Source organism: Myotis lucifugus, unplaced genomic scaffold (assembly GCF_000147115.1).
Source record: "Myotis lucifugus unplaced genomic scaffold, Myoluc2.0 scaffold_0, whole genome shotgun sequence".
Classification (NCBI taxonomy): domain Eukaryota; kingdom Metazoa; phylum Chordata; class Mammalia; order Chiroptera; family Vespertilionidae; genus Myotis; species Myotis lucifugus.
Genome location: NW_005871048.1, coordinates 16,601,666 through 16,625,204, shown reverse-complemented (window position 1 = coordinate 16,625,204; position 23,539 = coordinate 16,601,666). Strand labels below are relative to the sequence as shown.

The 23,539-nt window shown below is 36.1% G+C and overlaps 1 protein-coding gene across 1 annotated transcript in view; it reads right to left on the bottom strand.

Annotated features, from left to right (window-relative positions):
- FBXL17 (F-box and leucine rich repeat protein 17) overlaps positions 1–23,539 on the bottom strand; it is a 445,268-nt gene that overhangs the window by 310,692 nt on the left and 111,037 nt on the right. The window contains exon 5 of the mRNA XM_006081173.2: positions 5,766–5,873. Coding sequence (XP_006081235.1) covers positions 5,766–5,873 — 108 coding nt within the window. The remainder of the gene's footprint in view (positions 1–5,765; positions 5,874–23,539) is intronic.

The window sequence follows — 23,539 nt, the reverse complement described above, 5'->3', positions numbered from 1 at the left end:
GGTAGTGAAGCTTGGGGGGCAAAGGGGGTCACTAGGGGGGAAAAAGGGGATATCTATTACTTTCAACAATAAATATAAAATTTTTAAATTATGATATTGAATAGTATCCTATCCTATAATAGACAAAGATGCAAATTGACCGTACCTTCACTATGCCCATCATTGGCTAATCAGAGTGATATGCAAATTAACCGCCAACAAAGATGGCGGCTAATTTGCATATACTGGCTGGGAGCAAAGACTGAAGACACCGTAGAAGGGCAGGGTAGGAGCGGCAGAGACGGGTGGGGTAGGAGCGGCAGAGAAGGGAGCGAAGCCCTATTCTTGCAGGAATTTTCCTGCAAACGGGCCTCTAGTGATTTTATAATGTTACATTAATAACATTTTAAACTTTCTGACACCTTGCAGGCTTTTTTCTTATTATGAAAATTTTTAAATATAAAAAATATAATGAGAATAGTTTCATAAATCCCCATGCCCTATAGCCCAGCTCAATTATCTGTATTTTGTCATTTTTTACCTCTTTCACTGGCCTATCCATTTTCTCTTTTCCTTCTTTTTATCCACTTTTTAATATTTTAAACCAAATCCCTAACATTGTATAATTTCACTAGTAAATCCTCAAGTATATATCTCTTGTTGATAAAGTTTTTAATATATTAACAAATATTTGGTAGAATTCACCAGTGAGCAATCTGAGCATTACTGGAGAGAATTAACTACAAATGCAATTTCTTTCAGAGATATAGGGGTATTAAGATAATCTATTTTCTCTTGAGTGAGCTTTGGTAGTTTGTACCTTTCAAATAAATTTTTCATTTCAAAGAATTTGTTGAATTTACAGGCATAAAGATGTCCATACTATTCCCTTGTTATACTTTGAATATCTGTAGAATCTGTAAGTTATGTCACTCCTCTGAGTCGTGACACTGGCAATTTGTGTTCTCTATATCTCTCTCTTCCTTAATCAGTCTGAATAGAAATTTATCAACTTTATTTTATTAAAAAACAGCTTTTGGTATTATTAACTTTCTCTGTAATTTTTATTTTCCATGTAATTTATTTCCACTTTGAACTTTATTATTTCCTTTCCTGTTTACTTTGAATTTAATTTGCTCTTTTTTTGTCTCAAGTGTCAAAAGGTAGGAGCTAATGTCATTGATTTGAGACCTTTCATTTTTTTCTTATACAGGCATTCAGTGCTATTACAGTAGTCCTCCCCTTCTCTGCACAGGATACATTTCAAGACCCCAGAGAAGGCCTGAAACTGTGGATAGTACCAAACTCCATATATGTTTTTGTTTGCCTATACATAAATGCCTATGATAAAGTTTAATTTTTAAGTTAGACAAGAGATTTACAACATAATCGAATAATTATTGTAATATACTGTAACAAAAGTTGTATGAATGTAGTCTCTCTCTCTCTCTCTTGAAATATCCTCTTGTATTGTATATACATCCCAGGAGGGATGGATCAGAATGGCAAGAGACTTTATCACACTACTCACAACAACACATTTAAATTGAAAACATATGAGTTGTTTATTTCTGGAATTTTTCATCCAATATTTTCAGACTATGGTTGACCGCAAGTAACTAAATCCACAGATGGGTGTGGGGAGGACTACTGTAATGTTTCCGAAAGAGCACTTTAGCAGCATCACACTAAATCCAATGCAGTGAATTTTCATTATCCTTCATTTCAAAACACTTCCTAATTTCTCTTTTGATTTCTTTTTTACTCATGGGTTATTTAGAGTTGGACACACACGGGACCCACAGATCTCTGCGGCCCTCTATGTGGTTCTTGCACCCCGGTACTCTGTCCTCTAAATTCTGGCTGCCTTGGTCTCCCTGGACTTTCTTTTCTGTCTCAACTCTGACAGAGAACTGAGTTCTGCCCTGATTGTGCCTCCGGTGCTGTGAGTTGGCACCTCTTTCAATACATTAGAGGCAATCATAGGGCTCTTCTTGTTTGTTTCTCATATCTCAGGGATCATTGTCCTTGATATCCAGTATCTTGAAGACCATTGTTTCATATATTTTGTCTGGTATGTTGCGGAGCACAAAAGACTTGGTTGGAAAGTTGTAAGGAGGCCATTCTGGTAAAAGCGAAGTGTGTAGAAGGCCACCTGCCCTATTTATCGTAATTCTGACTTAGGGGAGACTTAGGGGAGTGTTGAAGGCAGCGCCTCTAATTATTCCTTGACCTTTCCAAGCAAGTCTGTGTACGTGCAGACCCCTGGGTGTTTACTGGAATCCTTATGCCTAATCCCTGGATGCCCTACCCTAGAGTACAATGTAAACATGTCTTCCCAAGATTACTCACCCTACTGATTGTATCTAAAGATAAAAATTCCAATAAAGGCCTAACAAGGCAGGCAATAGAGGAGGCTCTGGCCACTAGAGCCAGGGGCCCCTTAGCCCTCTCTTGCACAGTCAAACTGTGTCTGAGTAATCTGTTCATCCGTTGTTCAGGCGCTGCTGGTCAGCCCCAGTAGTGTGTTGTTCTTTTTTTCTTTTTCTTTTTTTTTTTTTTTTTGTGGGGATGGGGGGAGGGGGCGGGGTTGTTTCAGGGAAGAGAGTAAATCTGGTCCTTATTACTCCATGTTAGCTGAAAGAAGAAATCCATTTTTGTTTTGTTCTTTATATATCACTATGGACTCGTGACTTTTATACATCTTGTTTGTTTTAATCTATTGCAATCATTCTCCTTTTTGAGGCTCAAAGTATCTCAACTCAGGCCAGTGAGAGCTACTACATGTTGGCTTTTGGGTCCTTTTGACATGTTTCTACTAATCCCTAGAGTGGCAAATAATATTTAGGCACTAGGGGTTAACTATTTATTTGCATTTGGCTAAACTTGTTTTTAAAAAGTAGGAGAAAGAGCAAGATGGAAATATTTTATGTTTATAAATAGGTACATTACAATAAAAAAGAACATACCTGTGATGGAGGAAACTAAATTCTGCCACATACGACAACTCACTAACATCCTCAACTGTTAAATAAAGACCTCAAAAGTTCTCATCACTTCTTCCCAAATATGGATCCCCACGTTTCCAACCACAGTCTACTAAACCTGACTTTATCTCTCAACCTGCGTTCACTCAGTCTTAACTGTTTCTGGACTCTCGTTGACATAGTCATAGCAGCTTAGAAGGAAGGCCCCCCACTGCAGTATTGTTTGATACTAGCAGAATCTATCTGAAGACTAAGGATGTGTCATCAATAAATATTGCCAAGTAGATTAGCATCCAGCCAAGCCTGAGAACATCTAAGTGAAATTAAGTCCAAGGAATCATTGTAATAGGATATCTCTATTAGCAAACGGAGAGCCAGATATTTTCTAAATCATAGAAAATTAAACATATTTAGATTGATAGCTCTCAACACTAGGGGTCTGACATCCCCCTAATTATTTGTGTAAAAATTACATACCATGATTACAATAAATTATTTAGAAACTATATAGCATGATGATACTAATAGTAACAAAACTATCTAGGAGCATTTATATATTTACAAAATTTTGTGAATGCAAATTACATTTTGTGTAATGTCTTAGTATGTAAACACTTTGTCAGAATGCAAATATTTTAATAAAAAAGCTTTTATTTTATTTAAACCTAAGTTCTACCCTTGGTTTTAAGTAAAATAACTTTGCAAAAGCTATGCATGTTTCAAATGCTATCTTTCCTTTGCCGGAACTCAGGACACTACGTATTTCACCACAAACCATTCTTTTCATCACAGACTTTACTGAGCAGCAGAGATGACCTTCAAAACTCTGTGGACCAGCTTTGGTATAAATCCAGTAGATTCTGACGCGGACAGGACAAACCACCAATCATGCTCTATAATATTTTAATTTTTTTAAATTTATCTTTATTGTTGAAGGTATTACATATGTACCCTTTTGCCTCATTGACCCCTTCTGGCCCACTCACTCCCCTTACCCCAGGCCTTCACCACCCTATTGTCTGTGTGGGTTATGCATATATGTGTATAAATTCTTTGGTTAACCTCTTCCCACCCACCCACTGACCTCCACCTTCCCTCTGAGCTTCCACAGCCTGTATGGCTTATAATCTTAAGAACCTTCTCAGCAAATGGAGCCTTCCAGGGCACACATTGGCTGTAGCTGCTATTTTGTCACAGAGAGTAATTCTGATCTTTTATGTACCAGTGTACCATAATTTTTGGCTAATCTCAAAATGCTCAGAGAAGCACTTAATGATCCAATAAGTCTTGTTTTGCCTTTAATGAGTACAATTTCTAGTGATGGTAAATTCCCACATATGGTCATTGTAACACTTGTGCACGATCTGCTCATCCGAAGGCATTTCTACTCTACACTATAAACAGCAAAGATGTGACTAGAAAAACACTCATCTACAAGATGTTCAGGCATGGTTACAGGAAATGAATAAAAATTATAGTTACACATGGTTATACTAAGATGATCTCATAGAGCAATAATTGAGAATAAGGTGCCTACCCTCTCTCTCCATTGGCTTCAGGTTCTGATCCTCAAAATACAATTAAAGCTGCTCAGTCACTTAAGACAGAGAACAATCACAGCCTCTGCTTTAGCTATACTAGACTAGAACAGTGATTTGATTTTTTTCTCAAAGTTTACTCTGATTTTCCAGCAATTTAGGTATCATAGCACCTATGCTAATACGTATTAGTAACTAACATTTATTTAGCACTTATTGCAATCTTGATACTGAGGCAAGCACCTTGCATATATTACTTCAATTAACACCCTGAAAAATTATATTTTTGTTTAGCTAATAAGTGGCAGAGCTGAGCTTCAAGCCCAAGGTGACAACAGAGCCCAGGCTCCTATCCACTGTGCCTTATTGCTACAGTCCTAGGTAACTTTTAAAAAGTTGCTCTTTTCCTAGAGAGGAAAAAAGAAAACATTAGTTACTGCTAAACTGTAAGCTTAAACAGACCTGAAGAGACCAAGCCCAAGCAAACATGGGCTCTTACCTGTTTTATTTCAGCCTTGTGCTGCTAACACAGCTGTTTTTTAACTGTAGTGAATTGAATCTCAGATTTTAAGTGGAAAGGGTAAGACTTGTCCATTCTCCTAAATACTATATAAAACAGTTAAAATATATGCAGTGACAATTACAGACAATTCACAGGTAAATTTTATAGTAGCCAGTTTTTCTCATTACATGTAAGAATTAACTGCTAATTATTTTAGAGCTCTGGGAAGCAGAAGAGATGGCACATAAGTGAAAGATTACAAAGGAACTAGCATTTCCATCACTGCTAAAATATGAGATTTCATACATTTGGTGTATGTGAAAGCTATAAGGTTAATTTCCTATATACATTCACCTCTCTTTCACCTTACATACTCAGCTTAAAAATACACAGTGACCACATTCCCTTCTTAAAAGCCAAACGTTTAGAGGACCTAATGACGTATGAACACTTAAAACTTCAATCAAAACACCTTCTAAATGCAATACATTATTGTTAGCATTTAAATAATTCTTGTCACATATATCAGTTTATTTCATGTGTATATTTCATACTTATTAGCAATAAAAAAGCAAAAAAGTAAGCCGCTTATTTAAAAAAATAAGTGACCCATTTTAGAAAGGATGGGTTTGACACTGCTGCCTAACACTGGTTTTAACTTTATCAAACACTAGCATGCTTCTATAATGATCTATTTCTCATTCAGTACCTTTACCAATGACAACTGGAAACCCTAAGGGGAAGTAGCAGGGCACCTACCTTAGTTAGGTGAATGACTCCTTTAGAAGTTACTGAACAGCCCATGAAGCCGACATACTGAAGCTCAGGACAGTGCTCGGCAAAGGCTTTCACGGACTGATCTGTCACCTGGGGAAAAGACGTGAAGCAAGTTATTCAGGGGCATTCCAATGCATTTCAGGCGTCAGCTCCTCAAATTCCCTCTGCCCAACTCGCACCATCCATATTTCCCTCGCCATTAGATCGTTTGAATCAGTTTGCACACATGCTGAAGTATTTCTTGTGGGCTTTTGAAATCCCTTCACCCCACACCTCTCCTATCATCCCATTTTTTTCCACGTCATAGAAAACATCTCGAAGATGTTGATACCATCTACCTCCACTTCATCTCTCTCTCAACACAAACTTTTATTGACATATAATTCACACACTATAAAATTCACCTTTTCAAAGGTTACCGTTCAGCGGTTTTTAGTATCTTCACAAGGTTGTGCAACCATCACCAATATAAAATTTCAAAACACGTTCATCACTGAAAAAGGAAACCCCGTGCCCCTATTGGCTGTCACTCCCCATTCCACCCGCTGCCCCTGACTACCTGGCAACTTTCTGTCTATGGATTTGCCGAGTCTGGGCATTTTTTCCTAATTAAAATTTTACAATTGGTTCCTAGTGTGCAACAATGATCACTTTATAAGGTGTCTTTCTCCCTTCCAGTGTTTCTTCCAAGAAATCTAGTTTTGCTCCTCACTGCTTCAAATTCTTCTGATTTGGATGGTATAATGGTTAATTTTATTCGTCAGCTTGACAATCCCAGGAGGTACCCCGATATTTGGTTAAACATTATTCTGGGTGTGTCTGTCAGAGTGTTTCTGGATGAGATTAACATTTGAAAAGGCAGAGTAAAGCAAGAATGCCCTTCCCAATGTGGGTGGGGGTCTCTCATCCAACCCACTTAATGGAACAAAGGCTGAATAAGAAGGAATTTCTCTCTCTCTCTGGCTCTCTCAGACCTGGGACATACATCCCCTACCTTCAGACTCAAACTTGTACTGGAACTCACACCATCAGCTCTCCCGTTTCTTAAGCCTTTGGACTCAGACTAGAACTATACTATATACTATCAGTTTTCATGTGTCTCAGATTACCAACTGCAGATTTGGGGCCTTCTCAGCCTCCATAATCACAAGCCAATTCCTTACATTAATTTCTTTACACACATACACACACCCACCCCTCATACTGATTCTGTTTCTCTGGAGAACGCTGACTAATGCAATACTTATTAGAATCCCAAGAAATTTATTAAAAACTCAGAGCCAAAGGGGTGAGGCCCAAGAATCTGTATTTTTAACAAGCCCCTGAATGACTCTTAGGCATGTGAAACTTGAGGCCTCAGTGCTATAAAGAATTTACGCTGACAGCTTTTGGCATTTGTACCTGGCCCCGATATATTTAAACAAACGGCAGGATGAAATTCCTTTTTGTCTCCCCCCACCTCCAAAAAATTTCCATGTATAAAATGATCTTATAATTGTGCTAACATTTTCTTCCCTGTTCCACAAAGTTGTGGCTTATAAAAGAAGATCAAAATATTCTCTATCAGACGCTTAATTTCAGATTCACTTTCCTCATAGTCAAGCTGAAATCAAGTTGGACACTTTTGTTAGTTTTTCAAAGAGTAACGACTTACATCTCTTTTCCATCAGCTTTAATATTGGTGGCTCTTATGTATTCTGGATAGATATTGAAAAATAAAGGTATGTGGATAGCATTAATTCTAAAACAACACAAGAGCATTTTCCTAAAATAGCAAAACCAACAGCATCCATAGTACATCTGATAAAAGATTAATTCTGCCCTCAAAAGTAAAGTATGCTTCAGCATATTAACACTAAGGGTGCCACTGATAAATTAAAAATGGGCCTTCCTGACTCTCAGCCAAGATATGTCTCCTTTTCACGGACATCTTCAATAGCCTGCACACTGGCCCTCTCTCTGATACTCTTGTCCTCACAAATCTATTCTCCATTCATCAAGCCACAGTGATCTTTCAAAGAGCGTAAATCAGATCATGTCAGTCTGCTCTTAAAAATCCTCCAGTGGTACCAATTATCCTAAGAATGAAATCCAAACGCCTATAATCTACAAGGCACTGCATGACCTGACTCTTCCCTGTCGCTCCCATCTCATTTCATGTCAGCATCTTCTCTCCTTGTTCACCATGTGATGGTCTCCCCATCTATCTCATTCACCACTCTATCCCGTGTCTGGCACAGGGTCTGACAACAACAGGAACTTCGAAAATAAAGATGAACACATGGATGAAGTCTGTCTTGGGTGTGGTGTGTTTTTTTTTTATTATTTGTTTTTTATTGATTTTTTTAGAGAGGGAAAGAGAGAGAAACAGCAATTGCCTGCCTACTGCACATCCCCTACTGGGGATAGAGGCACACCCAGGCATGTGTCCTGACCAGGAATCGAACCGGCAACCTCTTGGTGCATGGGACAATGCTCAACCAACTGAGCCACACAGGTCAGGGCAGATGAAGTACTGTCTTGATGCGTGTCAATGACTTGTTGGTTCAATAGTGAAAACAAATCTTTTTTTTAAAATTTTATATGTTGACACTATTACAAATGTCCTCTATTTTCCCCACCTTTGCCCACCCAGCCTCCACCCACCCTCCTCTGGCCTTCACCATACTGTTGTCTGTGTCCATGGGCTATGCATATAAGATCTTTAGCTATGCCAAGAAAATTTGAACTTTGATCTTATTGGTTCCAATTGGCACAAAGAAGCTAAGAATGAGATAAATGGCTTCATGAAGGTAAGGGCAAGATTTTCAAAGAAAGCAACAGCTGCACTTTGATTCTGGAGTGAACTGCAAAATTAATGTGAGGAAATCTGTGGAGTTCTAACTTATCTCACTCCAATGCTCAGACCAATTCAAGGCCTTCTTTCCACCTCCAAGAAAAAAGAGCAAAACAACAGGGACCAAGGGCATAGCGAGTCTACTTCCCAGGGGATTTTCCAAGAGGAACACTAACTTTTCATTACTTCCTTCATGTCTTGCAGTCAGAGAGGTCAGTGGGCCTATGGGGTGCCCTCACCTTCTGAATGCAAAATAAAGGCAGCATGAAGAAACCTGCATAGACTAGGTTCTAACTGAGCTTTATAACCAAACAGCGAAAACATTTCCAGGTATTTGATTTCAGAGAGATTCACCAGAATAGAGAAGCCATATGGATTCTAAACTGAGCTGGAACTGAGCTTAGTTGTCTAAGTATCCCCTCTGACATGTAGCAGGTGTTAAGCACATGAATGGGATACTGAGTCAGGAAAACAGAAGAGCAGTGACACCAGCATCAGCTACCCCAGGCCACTGAGTCAGCAATGTCTTTAAAAATAAAAATGATTGTGACTTCATATTGAGTGAGTCTTTTTTACTGGTAATATGAGAATGAGCTTAAAAAACTATCAGATCTCTTGAGTTCCAACATACTCCAAGTCTTTAACTGATGAAGCTATTCATTAAAGAATCTAAAAGAAGGGTGATGAAGGAAACATTGAACTTCAAAGTCCAGCAGGTATACACAGGGCAGCTAAAGATTGGCCAGGAGGCTATGCCTGCAGCAGGGCCCATGCCTCCAAGGAGACAGTGGCATAACACACCAAGGAGTATCACAGTAAGGCCTAGCCACAGGCCAGACTCAGTAAGCACCCTCCATCAGACAACTGACAAAGAAGATGTGAAGTACGATGATGATAAAAATACCAAGTAGAAGGAATTTTATTAATCTACCTAGTAGCTACACCATTATTGGAGTTTTAAAAGTGGAACACCATAAATTTTCTCCATTTATTTATACAACTATTTAAAGGCTAATGTAAATTTTTTTTCATTTTCACATTCCTTTGCTCTTCTGTATTATTTTTTTCATAGGGTATACTATGTACCTTACAATTAATGCACTAAAAAGCCTTCACTTTTGAAATAGTATTACAAAAACACAAAACAAATGACCACTTGTTACATAAAAGAAAACAGTTAAATATGGAGACAAACACTTGTATGAATTTGCTTTATGAATCATTTCAGTAATAAAAATATTATATCTTTAGCAAATTTTAAAATCTAAAAGAAGATTATGTAAACATAAGTAATTTTCTTTTAAACCATGGGAAGACACCTGTATTTGTTGAGCACATATTATGTGCCAAGTACTGTGCTACATACAATGATTAAGACAGGCTGCCCTCATGGAACTTACAATCTAATGAAAAGAGCAAATGCTAAACAAACATAACAAGTGTGATCCTATTTAATATAGTCATTTGCAGTAGTCAATGAATTTTTACTTTCTACATATGCCATAATTACATAGTTCACATGGAAATAAGCCAAAAATATGACTAAAAATTATATTCAATTATTACAAAGTAGATTTTCTCAAACATTCAATTACATGCCTCTTATCATTTTAGTAGACAGTATAATAAACATTCCTATTATATGTCATAAGAAAAACAATAATTATGTAAGAATTCATATTCATTAATTTGACTTTAAATTAGCATGATGTAATTATTTCATTAAGTAAATCAGAAACACAAAGCAGTTAAATTTAATTTGTTTAGCTTTTTATTATGAAAAATTTTAAAAATATACAGAAGTACACAAAAACAGTAAAATAAATCCCATTTACCAATCATCTAGCTTCATTAATTACTAATTACAATGATTACTAATTATTACTACTGCCAATCTTATTTCACCAATAGCCCAATCCACATATAAAACATCACATTTACAATTGCAACAAAAAAAATTAAGATACCTAGGAATAAATTTAACCAAGGAGGCAAAGGACCTGTACTCAGAAAATTACAGGACGCTGAAAAAAAGAGATAGAGGAAGACATAAACAAATGGAAGAATATACTGGGTTCATGGGTTGGTAGAATCAACATCATTAAAATGTCCATACTACCCAAAGCAATCTATAGATTTAATGCAATCCCCATTAAAATACCAATGACATATTTCAAAGACCTAGAACAAACTCTCCAAAAATTCATCTGAAATAAAAGAAGATCCCAAATAGCTGCAGCAATCTTGAGAATGAAGAACAAAGGTGGAGGAATCACAATACCAGATATCAAGCTATACTACAAAGCCACTGTTCTCAAAACTGCCTGGTATTGGCACAAGAACAGACATATACCAATGGAACAGAACAGAGAATCCAGAAATTGACCCAAGCCATTATGCTCAATTAATATTTGACAAAGGAGGTGAGAGCATACAAGGGAATCAAGACAGTCTCTTCAATAAATGGTGTTGGGAAAATTGGACAGATACATGCAAAAAAATGAAACTAGACCACCAACTTACACCATACACAAAAATAAACTCAAAATGGATAAAGGACTTAAACATAAGACGGGAAACCATAAAAATATTAGAGGAATCCACAGGCAGCAAAATCTCAGACATATGCCGAAGCAATATCTTCACCGATACACCTCCTAGGGCAGTGATGGCGAACCTTTTGAGCTCGGCATGTCAGCATTTTGAAAAACCCTAACTTAACTCTGGTGCCGTGTCACATATAGAAATTTTTTGATATTTGCAACCATAGTAAAACAAAGACATATTTTTGATATTTATTTTATATATTTAAATGCCATTTAACAAAAAAAAATCAACCAAAAAAATGAGTTCTCGTGTCACCTCTGACATACGTGTCATAGGTTCACCATCACTGTCCTAGGGCAATGGAAACTAAAGAGAAAATAAACAAATGGGACTACATCAAAGTAAAAAGCTTCTGCACAGCAAAAGAAACCATCAACAAAACAACAAGAAAGCCCACTGCATAGGAGAACATATTTGCAATGTTATCTCCAATAAGGGTTTAATCTCCAACATTTACAGGGAACTCATACAACTTAACAAAAGAAAGATAAACAATCCAATAAAAAAATGGGTAATGGACCTAAATAGACACTTTTCGAAAGAAGACATACAGAAGGCCAAGAGACATATGAAAACATGCTCAAAGTCACTAAAATCATCTGAGAGATGCAAATCAAAACAACAATAAGGTACCATCTCACACCTGTCAGAATGGCTATCATCAACAAATCCACAAACAAGTGCTGGTGAGGATGTGGAGAAAAAGGAACCCTAGTGCACTGCTGGTGGGAATGCAGACTGGTGCAGCCACTGTGGAAAACAGTATGGCATTTCCTCAAAAAATTAAAAATGAAACTTCTATTTGACCCAGTAATCCCACTTCTAGGAATATATCCCAAGAAAACAGAAACACCCCTATGTTCATAGCAGCACAATTTACAATAACTAAAATTTGGAAACAGCCTAAGTGCCCATCAGCAGATGAGTGGATTACAAAACTGTGGTACATCTACACAATGGAATACTACGCTGCTGTAAAAAAGAAGGAATGTTCACCATTTGCCACAGCATGGATGGAACTGGAGAGCATTATGCTAAGTGAAATAAGCCAGTCAGAGAAAGATAAATATCACATGATTTCACTCATTTGTGGAATATAATGAACAACATAAACTGATGAACAAAAATAGAATCAGAGTAATAGAAGCATTGAATAGACTGTCCAACCTATGAAGGAAGGCAGGGGGTGAGGGGGTAAGAGATCAACCAAAGGACTTGTATGCATGCATATGAGCATAACCAATGGACACAGAAAGTATGGGGGTGAGGGCATGTGTTGGGGGATGGGGGCGGCTGGGGAGAGGTCAGTGGAGGAAAATGGAGACTCATGTAATACTTTAAACAATAAAGAATAAAAGAAAATCACATTTATCAGTAAATATTTCAGTATATCTCTAAAAAATAAGGCTCTTTTAAAAATAATATCCATATTACTATTATCATTTCAGCAAAAATGTTCATGTGAGACAATATGAAAAATAAACTACTCATAGTTTTTATGGAGATAATAATCCAACAAAGTAATTTCAAAATCACATTAAAAATTTACCATGATTTTTAAAAAACAAAACCTTTGTCAACCAGGGCATGACAATTAATAACTAATCATTTTTCTAAAAGTCTAAAACTCCATTAGTGACCAATGACAATTTGATCATTTGATTGCTTATTTGATCTTCCTGATTTTTGCTCATTCTATCTTGCTTAATACTAGTCTGGGTTTGGAAAAGTAAGATTGATTGATAAAAAGATATTTATAAGTTATGCGTTAAAGTATTGTCAAAGGGAAAGACAGTACTAATGGCATAGATATTTGCCCCTATTAAAAAGATCTATGATAAGTTAGATATGATTCAACCACTTTCCTTCCATCTGATGACCAAGTTTCTTTGACTAATACTAGTTTAGTTTATTGAAATTAAATACTTGGGTAACCTAAATGAAATACAAGAATTAGTCTATTCTGTATCTGCTCATCTTTTAATTAATAAAAGGGGCAAACTAAAAAGTAATATACTAATGTAGCAAACATAGTTGTATTAGCACTTACTATATTTACAAAGTGTTTTCTACTACACATTTGCATTTGTCTACTCACCCAGTTAAGATAAACAGATGCATTCTCCATTTTACAAATTTAAAAACAGGGACATTAAAGTAACCAGCCCAAGGTTACATGTGAGCCCAGTGCTTGTTTCATTATAACATTCTCAATATTATACTTAAAATACAAAGAATCTATTTGAGCATTAAATCTGTGGTCAGTTAAGTAACAAATAAACATAATTATGAAGTACTTGCTTTATAAACATACAATAATTCTTTGGTTTTATCACAGGAAAAATATTTTTTTAATTTATCTTTATTGTTGAAAGTATTACAGATGTCCCTTCCCCCACCCCCACCCCCATTGACTCCCTCTACCCTGCACCCACACTATTGTCTGTTTCCAGGGGTTACATATAAATGCATATAAATTCTTTGGGATAATCTCAGGGGAAGAAAATCTTAATTCTCTAAAAGCGGAGTCTCTTCCATGCTGTCAAACTTTATTTCTAAATAAACCTTTAAACTAACATAAATGGTAAGTTTGGGAATTCATTTCTATGAGTACAGAGAGAAATTCACAAGGCTTTGATTGATAGCCAAATTAAATGCACCAAACAAATCACTTACCAAAATCTGACTGTGTGGATGTATCATGCGTTATGTAAGAAAACAGGAAAATAACAGAAGTAGTACATACAACCTGAATTCTGAATCATATACCTTTGAATGAAGTTTCACCATAAATGAATTTAAGAATTTAAGTCCCAGGAGTCTAACCCACAAAGATCAGTGGAAGAACTCTGAGTAGCAGAAGCGCAGTAAGGATTTCAAAAAGCAGGATGAAATTCACAAAGCAAGAGGAAAGCCAGACACGATAAAGATCATTTACTTAGACTTCCAAACTGTCCACGGTTCTTTCCTTACCATGTAACTGGCCATTCTCTGCTTCCTTTCCAACCTCAGCCTGAACACTCCTTCCTCTCCACGCCACTTACTGTCCTCTCTCCTTTCCTGCTTTTCCTGTCACCTTATCTCCTTCCTCTGATTCTTTCCTTTCCTTTACCTCATGTTTCTTCTGAATCTTCTATGCCTCATCGTCACACTTTTCTTAGCTGGCTAGTTGGTCATAATATGGAATAAAAAGATTTTAAGTATAATTATTGTACTAATTTCAAATGGCGATATTAAACCTTTTATTTATCACACACACAAAATTAAGATTATATGACTCCATGGAACTGCTGTACTCAGGCTGTACTCAGACTGCCGAGTTGTGATCCAGCTCCACATCTTACTAGCTGTGAAAAAATTATTATCCAAAAAGTATAAAAATGGGGTTCTTGTGAGCATTCTAACAGAATCCCATGTGCTGGGCACATACCATATACAAAGTGCTCAATGAAGGTTAGCCATTACTCAGTGCATACATACACTTCCTTCCCCAATTGCTTGGAGCTGGCATTTTGAACATTATTGTACAAAGTTAGCTTTTATTCCTAGCATTATACTTGATAGAATATAATGAAAAATCAACATTTAATGAAAATCTCTGTTAGGATGTGTCCTACCTACCCACCACCAAGTCATTGGAAGCAGAAATGACAATAGGTAAACTGTTCTGCTCTATACAGTTCACCAGGCTGAAGTATGTGTCAGGGCAGGGGCAATGCAAGTTAAGTAAGATCTTCAATTGGTAAAACAAGTTTAACTGTACACACAGGTTTACCTGTATTTTGCAATAGATTTAAAATGATGGGTAATAAAAGGCAGAACTTTATTTTGTTTGAGTACATGAACTGTTTTTTGAATGTTCTAATTTGATAAATCATTTCACTCTATCAGCACTTGGATATGACAACACATCCCTATTAAAAGCCTTTGGAAAGCACAACAGAGAATAAACACCCACAAGTAGGCTTTGTCGTGCTCCTACACATACACTGTCTTGGGTAATAAGTGGAATAGCAGTTTCTTATCTGTGATTATAAGGTTCCCACTAAGGTGTTTAATATGAATATATGAGTAGATTCAACTTAAATGTATAATATTCAGTAACAAAGAACACATTCTTCCCTGAAAAGCTGATATATAATATGCAAAAAGTAAATGCATAGAAGTAAGAGCACAACCTTCAAAAAGTCACTTGTGTTTGTGAAAATATTTCAGATTAGGCTTTAATATTTTAACACGAGAAAATGCTTCTCAGAATGAATAATATCTACCAAGGTATAAAGCCCTAACAATCTGTGTTTTAATCATAAATAAAAGACAATAATCACTTGCTTTTAAAAAAAGAGTACAAATACCTTTAATGTATGAATATAGGACATTTCTCACATATCCATGTTTAATGTTCTTTAAACAAGAAAACCTATCATTAAAAAACAAAACCTAAAATTAGGTTATACATTTTTCATCATGTCAGACAAATACATTCGCAGCTTACTAAATGTTCTTTCTTACATTTCAAATACCTTATAAAGCCCCAGTTCCTTTCATAAGGTTCCTACAATAAATAGAAGTAAGATGGTGCGTCTGTCATCCATCTGACCTACTCTGTTTGGTCTGCACACTTAACCTTCAAAAAGGAAGCCATGCTATGTAACACAAATGTTAAAAGGGGGCATTTTCTTTGTCAATTTTGGCAGAATAAAAAAAATATATTGTATAAAAGTTTTATTTTAGTGAATTTTTTACTATTTTTTAAATTTATCTTTATTGTTGAAAGTATTACAGATGTCCCCTTCCCCCCCCTTTTTGACCCCTATTCCCCACTCCTGCTACCTCCTGATCTCTTTACTGCACTATTGTCTATATCCATGAATTATGCATATATATATATATATATACATATATATATATATATATATATATATATATATATATATATATGGCTAATATGCAAAGTTTCCCCACGGGAGTTCGACCAGGAGACTAGGAGTTCTATCACTCACTATAATGTATGCTGACCACCAAGGGGCAGCGCAGAACGAAGGAAGGCCCTGGCCGGCAACTGGAAGCTGGGGAAGGGAGGCCCCAGCCGGAAGCTGGAAGTCCCAGATCAGCCCTGATCCCTGGCCAGGCCTAGGGACCCTACTCATGTATGAACTTCATGCACTGGGACTCTAGTATGCCCATAAATTCTTTGGTTAATCTCTCCCCTTGCCTCACCCCTTCCTTCTGAGAATCATCAGTCTGTTGCACACTTCCATGTCTCTGGATCTATTTAGTTCAACAATTTATTTTGTTCATTAGGTTCCACATTTAAGTGAGATCATATGATAAATGTCTTTCTCTGACTGGCTTATTTCTGGCAAAAATGTTAAATAAGCCATCATAAAAATACTTCAATGAACAATTACAGATATCCTTAAAGCAAAGTTTAAAACACACACACACACACACACACACACACACACAAACAAACAAACAAAAAAAAAAAAACAGAAAGTCTCAGTAAAGAAATAAAAGGCCTAGCCAGTGTGGCTCAGTGGTTGAGTGTCAACCTATGAACCAGTAGGTCACAGTTCAATTCCCAATTGGGGCACATGCCTGGGTTGCAGGATTGGTCCCCATTGGGGGGCATGCAGGAGGCAACCAATCAATGATTCTCTCTCATCATTGATGTTTCTCTCTCTTCCTCTCCATTATTCTCTGAAATAAATTAATATATATATATATATATATATATACACACTAGAGGCCCGATGCACAAAACTCATGCAAAGGTGTTGGCACCAACCCCTGCCTGCCACCACCACAGCCAGGGGTCTCTAACGCCTCTGCCGTGGCCCCTGCCCACCCCAGCTTTGTCTGGAAGGAAGGACATCCGGAAGGACATCCAGTCTAATTAGCATATTATGCTTTTATCATTATATTAGTAGATTTTAAAAAGAAAGAAAGAAAATATATAAAGAAAACCAAATGGAATTTTTAAAATTGAAAAGTAAAAAAAACAAAAGGAAAAAAGCCACTAGATGGTATTAATAGCAGAATGAAGACAAGAGAGAAATGAATCAGTGAAATTGAAGACAGACTTATAGAAAGTTCCCAATATGAAAAACACAGAGCAAATTGACTGGGGGAAATGACAATAGCCTTGGACACCTATTTCACTAAATCAAAAAATTTAACATTCGTATCTTTAGTATTTAGAAAAAAAAGAATGTGATATTAACATTCAAAGGTGGCAGAATTTTCCTCAAATTTGGTTAAAATAAACAAACACACATTTAAGAAGATGCATGAATCCGAAATAGGATAAACCCAGATGAATACATACCAGGAGATAACATCATCAAACTCCTAAAAACTAAAGACAAAAATATTTGGAAAGCAGCAAAATCTCTATTGTTGTAATTTGAAAAACAATTCAATATTACAATCGATTTCTCATGAGAAATCGTAGACACCAGATGAAAATGGGGCTATATTTTTCAAATGCTAAAAGAACTGTCAAGCCAGAATGTTATATCAAGCAAAAATAGCCTTTAAAATGAATAGGAAACCTAGATAAAAAAAATAAAATTTGTTGCTAGCAGACCTACCCTGAAAGAATAACAAGAGAAAGTTCTTAAAACATAAGGAAATGATAAAAGAAGACATCTTGAAATACTGGGAAATAAGAAGAGGAAAAGTAAAAACATGGATTACTACAATAGACTTTCCTTCTTCTTTTGAATTTTCCAAATTATACTGGACATTGAAACATTCAAGCAGAAACAGACTGAAAAATTTCCAAAGCCAGGTCCAACCCATCATAATGCTCCTCTTCCCACTCCTTTCCCTTCTCAACCAATAAATGAATACACTGATCTTTTTTTTTTAACATATTTATATTGATTTCAGAGAGGAAGGGAGAGGGAGAGAGAGATAGAAACCTCAATGATGAGAGAGAATCATTGATTGGCTGCTTCCTGCCTGCCCCACACTGGGGATCAAGCCCGCAACCCGGGCATGTTCCCTGACCAGGAAAAGAAGCAGTGACCTCCTGGTTCAAGGTCGACACTCAACCATTGAACCACACCTGCTGGGCTGCATACATTGATCTTGATCCCTTGGCCTAGAGAACTACCTAACCCTTCTTGACCCTGAACTACAATGGTTAGTTACCCTGTATCCAAGTTTCTGCTTTAAGAAAGGAGAATTTTAGTCTCTTGCCCTGCTAGGGAGGGTGTGAGACAAGCCAGGAATGCATCTGACTGATAGAACACCTCTGAACATGAATTTTAACCATGTTTTAAAAATGAAGGCTGATCAGGCCAAACACAACTAAATATACAGCTTTATTCTATACCAACATGTTAATTTGTGGGAACATATCAATTGGTATTATAAACAGCATCATGCATATTTAATTACAAATCAGGAGAACTCTATAGTTAACTTACTCAAATAGTGAAGCTGGTTGTTCTGCTATCCTCGTAAGGACATAAGCTTGCAAAAGAGTGCAATTTTCACGGAAACAGAAAGAAAGGGTGCATTGCACTCTGCATTCAGAAATGCTATCTACTCTGTCCTCCTCCAAGCAAGATGCCCTGAGGAGCAGTGCAGAGTTGAGAACAATAATGTGACCCATAGTATCTGGAACATTAGAGGTCACCTGCCCACAATTGGACATTTTCCTATACTAACAAAATATAAGTGCAGGGAAAGTCACACTGGAGGCCACCACCTTACGGCAGGAAAACTAACTCTTCTTTCCTTTACCCAAAAGTAAACCCCAATGAATGAAGAGATTGTGAAAATTGTTAGGAAAAGCTGAAAACTCTCTTCTACATTTTTGTGTGCTAGAAAAAAAAGTGACCTTTTTTTTTTAAAATGTTACATATCCAAAAAAGCCATATAAATCTCTTTAAAGGTTTTTAAAAGGTTTAAAAGCCAGGAAATTTAGATGTTTCAGCACCATTAATGCTAACCTTGGCACTGTGACTGCTACCAATCAATTTTTTCCTTTTAGAAAGAATGAATAATTTTGATGAATGCTACTGCAAATTACACACTAAAAACATAATTTTTTATATGAATGGAGCCAATGTTTTTTGGCATGCTTGTCACCATCACAGTATAACTGCTAATCTTCAAATACAGTTATTAACAACTTCAGAAAATCATTTAGAAGACCAATTCTCCTTTTTAAGGTCAATGATTACCACAGTTAATGGCCAATTGGCTTTAGCTATTACTGTCCTGACCTTTACATCATGTTTTAAACTAACAAGACAATAAATAACTATTAATAATGACCTATTTTGACGGGTGTTTTTTAGTGACCATCAATGCTCATGCAAAGCCTCACTGTTTCTGTGTTTTATATAATCACTCTGTCACTTGCTGATTTTTACTTGCTTCCTTGTTGTAGCCAGTGATATTTTATCATGAAAGCAGGAATAAGGGTAGAGGATGAGGATATGGTAAATCTGAGATAACCCCTATTGGCATTAAAAACATACTAAGTAAATAGGTATTATTTTGGAAAATATAAAGGTATAAAATGAAAAGTAAAAGCCATCTTCTCTTCACTTTCCTTTCCCAAAGGTTCTTAAGTTTCTTACAACTGCTTACAAAAAAGGTGTTTAAAGCATATGTTTGTGTATACTATATGCACTTGTTTATTCCCATTTTTAATTTTATATTTATATAAGCATATACAAGGTGTCCCAAAATATGTATACACACTTTGAATAATTATAAAGGCCGTGTTTATTCAAACACATTTCATTTTCAAAATTGAGCTATCAGCTGTTAGGTTGTGTACACATTTTCTGGGGGCATCCTGAATACAATGCATGTACATGATACATTGTTCTGCAGCTTTCTTTTTTCACTTATAGTATCTTGGAGACCCTCCCTATCAATATGCATAAGCCTATCTCCATTACCTAATAGCTGCATAGTATTCTATCATGTGAAAACATAAATCTATTTAACCAACCCCATACTGATGTATATTTAAATTATCTTCTGTTTTGTTTACTTTGCTTTGTTATTGAATAATCTTGTGCATATATTTTGGAAAACATCTACAATGACTCTTTGAAGTGCAACTCCTGGGTCAAAGAATACGTGCCTTTTCAATTTTGGGAGCGCTGGCTACACTGTCTTCCAGAATTACTACACCGATTGGCATCAGCCATGAAAGAGAACATCCCTTTCTGCACACCCTTACCACCGCCAGGAATTATCACACTTATTTTTGCCAACCTGCAGGGTAAAAAAAATCTCAATGTTGTTCTCACTTGGAATTCTTCCGTTATTGGTAAGAATATAAATCTCATCTGTTTAATCACAGATCACTGTTTTCAGCTTTACTATTTTCTTATTATGTGAGAACAGAAAAATCAGTCTGATCCCTTTAGTTTAGAAATTGATACATAATAGCTTCTCAATAAATGCCTGATCCCTTATCAGGTGAATCAAAAACCAGTTTAACAAAATCCTCCTACAGTCAGATTTTATTATTCTGATACAGTCTAATATCTACTCTTCAAAATTTACAACATTACTTGACACTGGGCCAAAAGAAGCTAGCAAAACTATAGGACAAGCAGGCTACCAACAGAAGGAAGCACAATGTAAACATACAGCGGTCGGCAGAGTGGGTTTACAGTTATGAGCATGCAAAACAGTTTCTATTTTTATTTATTAATTATTGTATTATTTATTTGTATTAGAACTGTAAACGTACTTTTGCCCACCCTGTATTGTGCAGTTGTTTTATTTTAGCTATAATCATAATGTTCTGCCCTGTTATGTGTAACACATATTTTCCCACATTATATAAATCCTTTGTAAAGCTAATAATATTTCACCACTCCTACATAAGTGTTTTACAGGTTTTATTCTTTATATAAACAGCATATCATATATATACTTCTACAATTTGCTTTTATCTTTTCATTCAACATTATGTTGCTGAGATGTAGACATACTGATACTTGTAGATCTACTTCATTAATTTAACTGTTTCCCAATTCTTTATTATACAGGGACTTATCAATGAATTTATCAATTGGTTTTAATTTACCACAAACAATACTGCAATGAGCATCCTCGCACATCTCCTAAACACATCTAAAATGGCCTCTGTACCTAACAGTAGAACTGCTGAGTCTTAAAGAAGCTCTTGCACAAGTGTTAGGATATAAAGAAAAGAGAACTCCCTGCCATTACTGGTGAGAGCATACACTGTCATAAGCATGCTGGAGATCAATATGGTCACATCTTGAAAAGTTATTTAATCTGTTTGAACTAGTGTATTCCTAAGATTCTTCCCATAGCTGTAATTTCATAACTGAGATATTTTTTATCATATATAAAACTGGCTTAGGTGTTGAGTAGTCAGAGCAATTAAACAACAATGAAAACATATTAAGATGACTGAAGAACAGAGCTTGACAGGATTGAAAAGCATCATGAGTACAAAACCACCTTTTTATTAAGACAAAATACCATGTTGATAACAAACTCTGACAAAGCAGAATTCTGAAAGAACATTTTCACATTGCTTCTAAAATTTCTAGAACAAATGAAATGACTAAAATGAAGTAAAAAATCTATATATATAAGAGGCTAAGTAACCGTCTGACCGGCCCAGTACATATGATGCACACTAACCACCAGGGGGCAGACGCTCAATGCAGGAGCTGCCAAGCTGTGGTGACTTGGCAGCGGCGGTTCTCAGGTGACACACCCTGGAACCAGAGAGGAGGGAGCCCGATTCCTTGCGGGGCCACGTGATTCCACCTTCGGCCGTGGGTTATGTTGTTGCTGGGACACTGTTGGCCCCGAGTCTGGTTTACTGCCGAGCTGTAATTAATCCTTCTAATTTCCTTTCAATATGCACAAACCCATGCACCAGGCCACTAGTAGTGATATATTTAGTGTGGATTCCAGCAGTCATTTGTTATCTGAAAGTTGGCAGTGCACATATGCCTGAGAATTTAAAACCACTTAAGTATATTCTACTACATATAGATACATGAAACACATATCAGACTATGTTTTGCCTTGATATGAGAGTAAAAAGTCATAAGAAATAATTCTAGGCCCTCAAGAGAGCACAGAAATCGAATTTCCCTGGCAGCAGAGAGAAAAACACTATTTCATTCACAAAGCTGAGTAACAGGTACTGCTACTGTCCTTATGTTCTAATCGAAAAATTCTCAAATTCTCATCATGCATAACAAACCTGGACTACCATCCAGATGAATCCATTATACTCAGGGTCCTAGAAAAGGCAAAAGTTACTATGAAGATCGGAGGCCCCTGAGTAGAGTCTTTACATTTTCTAAAGGACTAACTTGGATTCTGTATTAATGATCTATGAAACCCCAGATAACTATAATCATAAATCAGTTCAGCAAGTAAAAGCAGATTACCACTTCAATAAAACGTGCTCAGAACAATATTCAAAACTGTTACTGCATGATCAAAGCATTGTTGAAGCTAATGTAGAAAGGCAAAGCTTTCCCAACCTGTATATAAAATTTCTCTTTAAAAAGACAGCTCATGTGAATTACAGAAAGAACATTTTATTCTAGAAAAACAGGTATTTTAAAAATTCTTCATTTCCGTGCATAGCAGGTTTTCTATAATGGTAATTCTTGTATTTAAGCATGTGGAATGATTTCTTGAAGACTACCTTCAAATGATTCATACCTATTAAAGGTATTTCTTTAAATCCTTACTGATGTTTTCATATTTGTTAAAGTATAGCATAAAGTACCACCTCTCAAAAAGTCCTTTGGATGGAGAAGCACTATCTTACCATTTAATAGTTGTTTCAATGTCACTCATAAAATTCTATTCCATTCCCTCTATCCTTGTTTTCTTTACAAGAAAAAAGTAAATAAAGTATGTCAGAGTTTGACACCAGCTGACCCCCCTACTTAGCCCATCCCCTTGGCTGTAACATCTAGCATTAACCATTAGGTATAATTAGAACTGGACATAATTTAAGAAGTAATTAGGCAAAATAAGAAATCTATAAACAAGTATCCATGTAAAAGCAATAACAAAGGTGAAATCACCTTTTCATATATTACAAGTATCCTGAGATAAATCTGTGATTTGAACTCATAGAAATAACTAAAGCATGAATACATTTCATAGAATGCAAAACTTTAAATTTAAGGAATTTTCAAGCTATATTATATTAAAGAAACTTACTGGTAAATGAGAAACTTAAAATAGATCTAAAAGGGTTAACTGTGCTTATAGAAAGAAATTGGAATAAAGTTTTTAAAAACTACAATATATTTAA